At 37.9% G+C, this 13,045-nt stretch overlaps 1 protein-coding gene across 3 annotated transcripts in view; it reads left to right on the top strand.

The window, feature by feature from the left end:
- Window positions 1-13,045, top strand: part of UNC80 (unc-80 homolog, NALCN channel complex subunit) — a 208,004-nt gene that overhangs the window by 152,872 nt on the left and 42,087 nt on the right. For all 3 annotated transcript variants that reach the window (XM_057745745.1, XM_057745746.1, XM_057745744.1), the window contains 6 exons: window positions 686-787; window positions 2,564-2,744; window positions 3,816-4,084; window positions 5,502-5,636; window positions 7,617-7,755; window positions 8,365-8,461. In XM_057745745.1, the coding sequence (XP_057601728.1) occupies window positions 686-787; window positions 2,564-2,744; window positions 3,816-4,084; window positions 5,502-5,636; window positions 7,617-7,755; window positions 8,365-8,461 (923 nt within the window). The remainder of the gene's footprint in view (window positions 1-685; window positions 788-2,563; window positions 2,745-3,815; window positions 4,085-5,501; window positions 5,637-7,616; window positions 7,756-8,364; window positions 8,462-13,045) is intronic.

Genomic DNA, 13,045 nt, shown 5'->3' with positions numbered 1-13,045 from the left:
GCAGCTTCACTCAGGGGGGTATGGCTGATTAGAAGTGAGGAGTATGGCTGCTTGGGTCACACCACCTTACTGTTGATGTATTAGCTTTAGACTGGCCGCTTTACCTTCACACGCTTCACTTTCTTTGTCTGTAGAGTGAAGGTGATGATAGTATCTACTTTAGGGTCGTTGTAGTAATTAAAGGAGATACGTCAAGTCAGACCCTTTGTCACTCATTGTTATAACATCTAGATGAAAATTTAAGTTGCCCGTATTGTAACTGCATGTGTTTATTTGGAATGTGACTGTTCTTGTTCCTCATTTCTACTACGGTAAGCATGATCGTGGCAACCTGATCTAATGAGTAAAGTGAAACTTCAGGAAGACCACTGACATACATCACTTTACAGTGATTTTCTTCTTCTTCTTCCAGAATGTGTTTTAGTAAATTGCCTCGGGCTCCTTTGCCCCTGACAGAACTCCCTGGGGTTTGGAAAGTGTACTTGGCCTGGAGAGTTTGAAGCTTTCCTGAGGACGGGGTTTATCTTCCCTGGGATTTTGTAGAATTGGGAGCATAAAGTAGTAAAAATCTAAATCATTAGAAAATACATAACTTATGTTTGTCTGACCTTTGGGGAAAGAGGAAATGAGAGTCAGAGTTTAATCACTTGAGCTTTTTTTCTGTCTTTGTGTAATCCCACCACAGACCTACGTTCGGGATATATACCCTTTCAGGAGGTCCGTGTCTCCACAGCTGAACCTTGTACATATGCATCCAGAGAAAGGACAGGAGCTCATTCAGAAACAGGTGCCTGACCACCAGTTTCATTCTATTATTTTGTGATGTCATTGGGATAGATGATCTGTAAGGGTTGCCAGCCCTGAGATTCTGTGATTCTGTTATGATCCTCTCTAGAGACAGGATGGGCCCTTGGTCAATAGATAGTGTGTTAACTAAGTTTTATAAACTGAATCAATAATGTAAAGGTATTAAGAAACACTCACTTGGAGAATGCTATGATAAATCATTGGGGTATAAATAATAGAAATCTTCTAATGTATTTACCTGCTAGTTTCTAAGTATGGATTTTCACTCCACGTTTTTGTAAGGCAGGATTGGAAGTATACATAGTGTAGCTATTAAGAAGGTTGCTCCAGAAATTTATGCTAGCTGGAAAAGAATAAAAGGAATCAATGTTGTATGCCTGAAAAAGGCACTGCACCAAGGTCCAGAGATTTGGACTCAGTCCCAGCTCTGCCACTGACCAGTGATCTGACTGACCTTGGGCATGTTACTAACCTCTCTTAAAATAGGAGGAGACAGAATCAAGCAGCTGGATTTAGACTTAAGATTGATGAGATGTGTAAATATTATTGTTCTTCATAAATCAGACTTTGAGCTTAAGGAAATTCACTATTTTGCACATGAAATATAGCTGTAGTACACAAGTCTAATGATGATACAATTTTAATGTGGTCTATGTGTTACGTTCATTTATTTTTAATAAAATGTCAAAACAAACTATTATTTCAATTTTTCGGCACATAATGAGGATGCTAATTTGGCATCAAACTAGTCGAAAATATCTTCAGGAGATGGCATAGAATTCGACCACCAAAGAGATTAAAAACATAGTATTAACTACCTAAATTGCATTTAAAAGAAAGAAAATAGTGAATGTGTTGCAAAGTTTAAGATGTTGGGCAAAACTTAAAATATAAATAATTTCTAAAACAATTCCCCCCAAATTATCCCAGCCTCTGATTTTGACAGCGAAATAGTGAAAACCATAATCAGTAACTGCACTTCACGAGTGTGTTTTTTTTTTTTTATCATGTTTAAGAACGTGTTTGAAGAGAATAACACGAAACGGGGCCCTTACTCTATGTATACTCCAAGTTGGGATCTTAAGACTTCTAAGTTCCTCAGGGAGATAGTAATATGCAGGCCTGCGGTTCTAGCTCTGAAGTTTCCTCAATAGCTGCTCACTGCTTATCATCTTCTAAATCTCATCCCCCTGCCCACTCATCAGCAACAGAAAAGGCACTAACAGAAGGACCACAAGACCCATGTTCATGTCATCTAAACTCAGGGTTAAAGGGCCACCAATCTAGGTCCTATTAGCTTTTGTTCCAAGATAGGTTTTTCCTGGAGTTCATTTCAGTCTTTAAGAGGTAAACCCAGAAACAGCTTAAGGCATCAGTAGAAATGATAGAAGCAATTGCAACTGACTGGCTCCTCTTGGAGAAGGTCTTGCATATTATGACATCCAAACAAATGGGCTCTGTTTAATACTGAACTGTCCTTGACAATGCTTGCCTTGTGTTCCTGCTCCAGCCTGCATAAGAAACACTTCCTTCTGCAGAGCAGACAGATGCAGGAAGTGAGAGTCAATAAAGTATTGTTTGCTCTTTCTTTGTGGTAGAGAAAAAAAATATTTCTCTCTCATTTCACTTCCCCCACCTTTTAATTTTTACTCAGCCTGGTTTGCCATTCAAGATTTTACTTCAATTTCTTTACTTTTGGTAATTTTGGAGTTGCCAATGCTACCTCTCCTCTGCTCCTGTCCTTGTCTGCTGCTAGGTATTCACTCGGAAGCTGGAGGAAGTGGGGCGGGTTTTGTTTCTCATCTCCCTCACCCAGAAGATCCCCACAGCCCACAAGCAGTCCCATGTCTCCATGCTCCAGGAAGACCTCCTCCGACTGCCCTCATTCCCTCGGAGTGCTATTGATGCAGAGTTTTCACTCTTCAGTGATCCTCAAGGTATCAAGAAAGAAGCCTCTCTTGGGTTTCACACGCCCTTGTTGTGTCCTCCACTGGAGAGCATCTCCATCTTAATCAGCAGATGGTTCTCTAAGCCAGTGTCTCTCAGCCCTGAGTGGGCCTCAGAATCGCTGGAGAACTTGATAAAACACAGATTCCTGAGCCCCACCCTCCAGCCCTGAGTTACTGATTCAGTAGCTCTAGAACGGGGCTCAGGAACTGGCGTTTCTAACAAGTTCTGAGGTGAGGTTGATGCTGCTATTCCAAGGACCGAAGTTGGAGACCACTGCTCTAAGCTAATTGTAAACAATGGAAAGAAGCAGTGTGGTGTTGTTAGGGGAGTACTTGGCTAAGTGAAGAACGGGTATTTTTGAAGTTCAAGAGGAGGCAAAATGAATCTATGGTGACAGATTTCAGTAGTTGCCTCAAGATTGAGAGGAATGGATTTCCCAGAAAGGGATGTGAGGGAATTCTCTCAGGTGATGAAAATGGTCTACGTATTGATTGACATGTTGGGTACATGAGTGGGTATTTTTGTCAAAACTCATTGAATTCTTCATTTAACGATCTGTACATTTTATTCCAAATTATACCTGAATTGAGAGAGACTGAGATAGAGAAATAGAAAGAGACCCATTTTGAAACCACACTCGGTTATTAATTTGAGACAATTTACTTAAATCAGCAGCCCTGTGCTCTGCGTCTTCATCCAGAAGCTCCAGAGAAACCGTAGACAAGCTCTAGTCTGACCAGGAGTTAAAAGACCAAAAGCTACTCTCAGCCCTGCCCTTTTCTTTCTGAGATAACTTATTTTTTTCTCAAAGTCACAGCTTCTGCAGCAGCAACACGCTGCACCTGCCTGCCCTGTGTTTTCCACAGAGTCGAATCAAAGAGATGAGAAGAAAGTCCGTGGAGGACTGGGAGGTGTCACAGTGATGCCTGTGATGTGCTGGGAAGCACGTCAGCAGTAGCCCTGAGCTGGCAGCAGCAGCACCCTGGGGTTTGATTGCCCTCCACGCTGACAGGATTGGCATGGGGCTAAATCTGTCTCTGCTGTTTCGTGTCTCACAGCTGGGAAGGAGCTCTTTGGCCTCGACACTCTTCAGAAAAGCTTGTGGATCCAGCTCCTGGAGGAGATGTTCCTGGGCATGCCCAGCGAGTTTCCCTGGGGAGATGAAATCATGCTTTTCCTCAACGTTTTTAACGGGGCTCTGATCCTGCACCCAGAAGACAGTGCCCTGCTCAGGCAGTACGCGGCCACCGTCATCAACAGTGCCGTGCACTTCAATCACCTCTTCTCCCTCAGCGGCTACCAGTGGATTCTGCCTACCATGCTGCAGGTGCGCGGGCTCTCCTCTCCTGCCCGTGGGGCAGGTCAATAAGATCCATACTGAAACTTCTAATGATCGAATTATCTTCTTTTTTGACCTCAGAACTCACCAAATGAAACCCCCATAGGTATTTCCGAAAGGTCACAATATTCCAGTCTATCCTGAGATCTCCCACATCTGGGCTATGCCCTCCCATTTCTTCTGGGCCAGTGTAATCCCTGGACCAGAAGCAGCAGCATCACCTGGGATTTGTTAGAAATGCACATTCTTGGGCCCCATCCCAGACCTACTTAATCAGAAACTCTGGAGTCAGGGCCCAGTAATCTGTGGGTTTTTTTTTTTCCAAGACCTCCAGGTGGTTCTGATGCCCTAGGAAGCCTGAGAACCATTATTCAAATATATGGCATGTGTTAAGTTGATGCTTCTCCCAAGAGTCTCCAACCCCTATCTGAATGGGGATTTTCATTGCCATTAGACTTGGTATAATGAGGTCGGAGGAGGTGAATGCAGCAGGAACAGTTTTCACTTAATCATGTCTAATGTGTATGTGGCTACATTTAGGAGTACTGAATAAAGTTCAGACAGGGCCTGGGAGCTCATCCTAGTTCTCTGTTTCTATGGAAATTTTAATAAAATTATGGAAGTAATACATGCCTGTGTAAAGTGGAGTTTGCTCAACCTATAGGGGCAAGAAATTGACTTTTAATATCATCAAGGCTCTCTGTCCTATTTTTAAATACTTGGAATTTTCTCTATTTTTACAAATTTTTAAATAATTATCAAAAACAATAAATGCTCATTATAAAGTTGAAAAGATAAAGAAAAATTTAAAGAAGTATCAAAGATCACCTATAATCCTCCCTCCTAGATAACCATTGTTTACACATCTTGAAAATCTTGGTACTGTCTCCTACTTTTTTTAAAATGGAAGTTGGATCATACCATATATTCAAGTTTGTTACCTACTTTTTTATAATGTAACACTAAGAATATTGTGGGAATTTTCCCTGTAGCTACATTTAGCACTATATAGTATTTTTTAAAAAATAACTACATAGTGTTTTGTTGTATGCCTATAATAATTCACTTAACCCCAATTTATGAATAATTTGTTTCACATTTTCTACTATTTTAAGCAACTTCGAAGCAGGCATTCTTGTATATGCATCTTTGTACATTTGTCTAATTGTTTTCTTAAGGTAAATTACTAGTCGCAAACTTCCTGGGAAAAAAGCATATTTTTAGGATTTTTATGTATATTGCCAGATTTCTCTCAAGAATGTATATACCATTTTACACTCCCCTACATCAGTTTATGAAATTAGTCATTTCCCTCCATGCATCCCATGGCTATGAGTTTTAAAAGCAAACACAGCGCTAGTGGGCTGTTAAGGAATTTTCTGCATATGGTGGACTATTTCCACAGGTGTACTCTGACTATGAAAGCAATCCTCAGTTGCGTCAAGCCATTGAATTCGCCTGCCACCAGTTCTACATTCTACACCGGAAGCCCTTTGTGCTCCAGCTGTTTGCAAGTGTGGCCCCTCTCCTGGAGTTTCCTGTGAGTAAGCTCTGTGGAAATAAGGGAAGACCAACCCAGTGAGAAAAGCAAACGTTCTTTATTCAGAGTCACTCCGGCAGGGGATTCCTGGGCTGGTTACTACAGGTTGTGGATCAGAGTTTTATTTTCATGTGTGGCCCGGTCCTTGTCCATTTGCATGATTAGTTTCTCAGCTGTCTTTATTCAACCAATGGAATATAAAATGCCCAAAATCATTTCTCTTTCAAAAAGAAAATCATCTCTCTTCAACATTTCTCTTCAACCCTCATTTCAGCCCCTAAGATGTAAATAGATCAACTCTTTAGGTTTTTATACTCAATTAATGAAAGAATGGAAAATAGAAAATAATAAAAGGAAGAATTCCTGGTTCTCATTTTTTTCTATCACTCTCTAGCACTTACCCTGCTTTATATTTTTCTGCACAACATTTATATCATATCACATGTAAGACATGTATTTGTTTCACTAATATGTATCTCTACCAAACCCCACAATAGAATTTGAGTTCCATTAAAACGAGAGCTTTGTCTGGTTTTTGTTTGCATTTTGCTTGTTTTTAGTTGTTGTTTTGTTTGTATGGTTTTTTGCAAATTTTGTTTTGATGTAACCTCAGTGCACAAAATGGTGCCTGGCACATACTAGGAATTTAATGAGGATTCACTGTTTTAATCAATGAATCAAAGCCATTTTACAGAGATTTGAGATGGCAAGTATCTCCATTCTGGAGACAGATTGTCAAATAGGACCTGTAAAATTCCCAAGGTTGTCAAAATAAGCATCTGTTTCTCAAACATATTTGAAGTATTCAACCAATCCATTACGAAAATTTGGGGTTGGGAAATGTTGAGTCCTACTATCACAGACCAGAGGAAACACTGGCATCAACTTTTCTGGCAGTTCACATGTTGTTGCATTTTTATGAGTTTCAACAAATTTTTCTTTTGTACTAGATTAGCATTTAATAGATCCCTTAAAAGTCAGGCATTCCACTCCAAAATTATACAGAAGTATGGTTGGATGCAGAATTCTGTAAGAGGAATACCGCCTAGACATTGTTATCAGTGGCAGTGTTTTACAAAACTTGAATTCCTAATCAAACCATGTTAGTACTGAGGAATGAGTTAATAAGCTAAAATGGCTTTTCTTTATTTAAATTGATGTATAGTTGATTTACAATATGTTAATTTCTGCACAGCAAAGTGATTCAGTGGTGTATACTGGATATATATATACATGTATATACATCTTTTTTATATTCTTTTCCATTATGGTTTATCACAGGATATTGGATATAATTTCCTGTGCCATACAGTAGGACCTTGTTGTTTATGCATTCTATATATAATAGCTTGCATCTGCTAATCCCAAACTCCCAATCCATCCCTCCCCCACTCCTCCTCCCCCTTGGCCATCACAAGTCTGTTCTCTATGTCTGTGAGTCTGTTCCTGCTTCACAGATAGGTTCATTTGTGTCATATTTTAGATTCCATATATAAGTGATATCATATGTTATTTGTCTTTCTCTTTCTGACTTACTGCTTTCACTTAGTATGATAATCTCTAGGTCCATCCATGTTGCTGTAAATGGCATTATTTCATTCTTATGGCTCAGTAGTATTCCATTGTACTGTGTGTGTGTGCGTGTGCACGTCACATCTTTATCCATTTACCTGTTGATGGACATTTAGGCTGTTTCCATGTTTTGGCTACTGTGAATAGTGACGCTGTGAACATATGGGTGCATGTGTCTTTTTGAATTAGAGTTTTCTCTGGATATATGACCAGGAGTGGTATTGCCAGATCATATGGCAACTCTAGCTTTAGTTTTTTTAGGAACCTCTGTACTTTTTTCCATATTGGCTACAACAACTTACATTCCAACCAACAGAGTATGAGGGTTCCCTTTTCTCCACACCCTCTCCAGCATTTGTTATTTGTAGATTTTTTAATGATGGCCTAAAATGACTTTTCTTTACACAGGATGCTGCCAGTACTGGGTCCAGCAAAGGTGTGTCAGCTCAGTGCCTGTTTGACTTGCTGCAGTCACTGGAGGGAGAGACCACTGACATCTTAGACATCTTAGAGCTGGTCAAAGCTGAGAAGCCTCTTAAGTCATTAGGTAAAAGCAAAACTTGCCTTGACATTCTTTTTCTCTTTGTAATCTTTTTTAAATGACTTTATACTGAATATTTTGAACTCAATCAAAACAGCAAAAATAAGTGGAATGGAGGTATAAATGAGTACATTTTCCTATCTCGTATTTTTCTTAAATTTCTTATAAATCTTATGTAAAGGATTCTCTGCCATGAAAATTATATTAAAAGGGGGCTCAATAAACCACTGTAGTTTTCAGAAAATTGGGTTTTCCTAGGCAATTCTAGGTGAATAACCCTTTAAAAAGTCTTTTATTATCATGGAATGTATACAACTAGAGGTATTCAAAGATGAAGTCTCATGTCTTACCTTAGAGCATCCAAATGTCCTTAGATTAGGTGAGTTTTTTTAAACTATCAAAAAAAGTACTTTTGCTTGTCATATGATTATTCAAAAATACAACAGAATTTTTAGTCCCTTTAGATGAGGAAATTAAGTGTTCACAGTTTAGGAATAAAGTCTAAGAAAAGAAATGCCTACAAAATGTAACTGGAAAGAAAATGTTAGGAGTAATAAGTTCTTTATCCCTGGCGAATCCACTCTGATTGTGTGCCCTGACCTTCTGTCCCTTCAGATTTCTGCTATGGAAGTGAAGACCTGACTTTCTCTATAAGTGAAGCCATTAAGCTCTGTGTTACGGTGGTGGCGTACGCCCCTGAGTCATTCAGAAGGTAACTGCAGGCTTTTATTCTGTGCCTTGTAGTAAGTCAATATGGCAAAGGAAATAAAATCGAGTGAATGTGAAGGTTATGTTTGCTAGTATTAGCCTGTAACATTCTGGCAAGTACATTTGCAAAGCTAAATTTAGAAAACTTGTCATAGCAGAGGTTATGAAAAATATAGTAAATCTTCATCAATTTGAAATCCCCTAATTTGGAATTCGTGCAGAAGCTAAGATGTTTCAATCTTGTTTATGAAATATTATCCTCACATGTAACAGAAATTAATAGCAAATAAAATTCCGGAACAGACATTTAAACTATTTAAGAAAACTCCTTTCAAGGAGTAGTAAGAACTTCTGTCACACAAAGGGCAAGAAGAGAAATCTTGCCTGTCATTTTGCCAAGTGCGAGGACTCCAAAGGGCTCACCATGGAGAGTATTACTCCAATTCTAGGGATGTTGGCTCTAATCTGGTATGTGTATGTATATATATGTGTATGTGTATATATATATATATATGTATGTATATATGTATGTATGTATATATATATATATAATATGCAAAATGAAAATCAGTCTCATCTCTCTATTAAAATAGGTCTTCTAAAGGCAGAGACAATAGTTCAAATGAATTATGGATAGCCCCCTTTTATGTCATATACATGCTTAAAAATAGAACTGCGTTCCCTCAAAATGTTCCATAATTCCGACTTAACCAACCCTTTGTCCTTCCCTCCTCCTTCTCAATTATATCAGCATTAGGGAATCTCTCTCTCCTAATTTCTCCATCTACTTTGATCTTTTCTTGTAATATCTAACCCATAAAAAAACATTAGATTGTATTCTACCATATTCTTGGTATATGTGTATATATCTTCCAATGCCCAATATAGTGCTGTATTCCATAGAAGATATAACAATATAAGTTTATAAAATGAATGAATGAGATAACAGACAACTGTTTCCATGTTCCTATTTCTCTCATTTGTAATTCTTGCATAGGCCTTTGTGGTCAGAAAATAGTTTGAAAATTAAAATATGGATTAGTCATAAACACATCACAGCTTTTGCCTCAACTTTCTTTTAAGAGAAGAGTGGGCTGATAAATTTTTCCAGGGTATTGTTCCTGTTAGGACTGACAGATCTAGGTAGATTAGCATCTTTCTGATGTAAATTCAAAGAATTGAGACTACAAACTCATGTCACACAAGCCATAAGAATATAAATCTTATCTGAGTATTATCTCAACTCAAGGATGCTGGCTCTGATCCAACCCAGAGTCACCCCCATTGGTCCTCCCTCCTCGGACCAGTTGATGATCTCACGTGCTCAGGGTGAATTGTGACTCTGACTCAGGTTTGAAGTGAAAAAGAATATGGCTAACTAGCACCTGTCCATTCATACCAGTCCAGTTCCAACCTAAGAGTCAAGCCTATCTTGAAACATCTATAGATCCGGTGATTTATGGAAAACTAGATAGAGATGTATAACTGATCTGAAAGTAAAACAGTGACCTACGCAGGATGTAAGGATTGCTTGGGGCTTACAGATTTACACATAACTTAAAATTATTAATTCTCTCTGTTTGATCAAATCTCCTTATCATCAGTTTCTCATATTCCTCCTTAAATCTACTTCTGGTTTTTGATTAGTATGGAAAAATATTGACCCAACTATTGCAACTCTACTATTTTAACCCAGTGGATATTTTGACCCCACGGATATTTTGATTATGGCTTTATAAATACAAACATCTTAATTGTAATTATACCTACAAATTTTCATTAAGGGAATATTTTCTAATTTCTTTATGCCAGTTTAATTCCTTGATCAGTCATATTATGTTGCAAATAAGCCACTTTCAACTTTTCATTTTTATTTTATCAAAGTTCTTTTCATTGAAATTATTTTCTTTCTATGTAAAATTTATAATAAAGATTACATTCATTGATTAAGTTTTGGGGGAGGACTTATTTTGGGATATTTGGGATAAGCAAACTTTGCTTATTAGTGTCTGTCATCTTGAGCTTTTGTGTTTCAGATTTCAATCATTATTGCATAGTTTCCCAAAGTCAAATTTCAATGTTGTCTATAAGGTGTAGTTTTTTAATGTAGACTAAACATCTTAAGCAAGATGTTTATTCAATAACAATTCTACACAGTGATGTTTAAACAATTGTCAATTTTATTTTATATCAAAAATTCTTTGAGTAGTTATTATGAATTCGATAAAACACTGGGAATTTGTATTTTTAAAATAATCAATGAAAAAAGCAACAGACAATCAGTCAGATATTCCCAGACCGCTTTGTTATTCAGGATTAATATCATATTGTAATTCCATTATTTAATACTCTTCCATCAGTTTGTTTATTATCTACTATCTCCTCACACACCACTGGGAAACAGAGAGCAAATGGTAGGGTCAGAACATCCTGCTCGTTCCATCCCATCACCGCAGCGCATTTCCCAATCCTCCCACTACAAATAATCTCTCCTGCCTCTGGTCCCATAGCAATCTATTTTGTAGTTTTTCTTTATGAAATCTGTTGCTCAGCCATCTCGAGGCACTGAGTCTCGTCACCTTACCTCATCCTGCCTCTTACCACCAAGTCTGTAGACATAAGGAACCACCTGAAGAAAATGCATACAGTTTATTCTTGCCACAACCTCTGGTGTAAATCTCTGCTCTCCTTCCCTGAGTTGAATATCACAGCCATGTTGAGGGTCCTATTTATTCTTTCTCAGAACTCCTGAAATGGTGTCAGTCCCTAAGAGTTGAGGTTTCTGGGAGGATCCAATGAAGAGTGCCTTCCTTCTTGCCCATGTTCTAAATAAAGGAAGGAAGACAAGGAGGAAGGCAGAAGGGAGGTTTAAATATCACCTTTACTGCTGAGAAAGATTAAGCAGGGGAATCAGGCCTGAAACAGGGCTGCCTTGAAAACTCACAACAGAGGCTAGAGTCCTGTTGGCAGGCTCTTCCAGGAAAAGGAAAAGAGCTGAGCTGATTTTGCCCAGTATGTCTGTATCATTTTGTCCCTCAGGTAAGTCTTTCTCTTCTCCAGAGCAGAATGAGTAAAAGGGCAAAGAGAAACCAGGATTTATATTAACTGAACTCTCTCTACTGGAAGGAAACGTGAGGAATGAATAAAAAAAGCCACCCCCACCCTCAACATTTCCACCTTATTTCGTCTTAAGCAATGGGGATTAAACACTATGCCGTTGCTCAACCAAGAATGAGGCTGTGGCCTTCAGGAGGGCAAATGCACCCTCTATCATAACGGTCCTCATCCTACTTTCCTTAGGCTCCTCCCACAATATCACAGCTCCACAAAAGATTCAAAAATGGATCAAAACCCTGCATTAACTTAACTCTAAGTCCACTCGATTTCTAAGTGTAAAAATACTCCCTCTTCTACTTTCTATTCCAAGCATATCCAGTACCATGTTATTAGGGTGTATCAGAGATTCTGCAGTGAGATTAAGTGATAACATGAAGACACTGCATGATAAAATGCATAAAGATTCTCTAATATTAAAATGCTAACCACATAGAGAACCCCTAAATTTAACTAAAAAAAATCCTCCCAGTATCAAATTCCAATGAGACATAAAAGACTCTTTCAAGTTAAATTCCAAACACATTGAAATCAGAAGGAATTAGAGTTCACAATCACATTCTCTTGTCATTGTGAGTTAAAAGCCAGAGTCCAATATTAAGTTAAAATAAAAAAAAAAATTTTAAAAACCTCCATAATACCTTATTATGCTGTTTAAGCTGGAGGTGTTCTTAATTCCAGGGTGGAGCCAGGATCTCTTAAGCAGTTGTTCCCTGGGAAGTCTTTCATGGGAATAAATTCAATTCTTACAAGACCTTAACATTTTGTAACACCAAGTTCCTGTTGTGGTTAATTTTTTTTAATAATGTATTTTATTTAAATATAACATTCATACAAAAAATTTTTAATTGTAATTTTATAGTTTCATGAGTGTATACAAAGTTTGTATACAAAGTTAACACAGTGTAACTACCACTCAAATTGAAAAATCAGATGAAAGAACCACTATCTTGATTTCCAACATCACAAATTGGTTTTGTCTGTTTCTGAATTCAACTAAAATGAAATAACATGGTAGGTATTTTTAACGTCTGACTTCTGTTATTCAATATCATTTCATGAGATTCATCCATGTAATCGTGTAACAGTAGTTACTTCTTCATTTGTCTATAACATGCTATTGTATGGCTGTGCTACAATTCGTGTATTTCTTCTTTTATTGACAGACATTTGTGTTGTGTCCAGTTTGAAGCTATTATGAATAATGCTGCGGTGAACATTTTTGTGTGTGCCTTGTGTGCACATATGTATGTGTCTCTGTGGGTAGAAATGCTCTGCTAGATTATGCAGTAGGTATATGTTTTAGTCGATACTACTAAAAACTTTTCCAGAGTGGTTGTTTCAATTTTCATTCCCACCAGCCGTGTATATGTGTTCCAGTGCTCTACAGCCTCATCAACACTTTGTACTGTCAGTCTTTTTTATTTTAGCTATTTTTGTTGATTTATAGTGATATCTCATTGCGGTTTTAATT

This window comes from Hippopotamus amphibius, chromosome 8, assembly GCF_030028045.1.
Source record: "Hippopotamus amphibius kiboko isolate mHipAmp2 chromosome 8, mHipAmp2.hap2, whole genome shotgun sequence".
NCBI classification, from domain to species: domain Eukaryota; kingdom Metazoa; phylum Chordata; class Mammalia; order Artiodactyla; family Hippopotamidae; genus Hippopotamus; species Hippopotamus amphibius.
The sequence above is the reverse complement of the archived record's forward strand: the minus strand, read 5'-3'. Positions and strand labels throughout refer to the sequence as shown.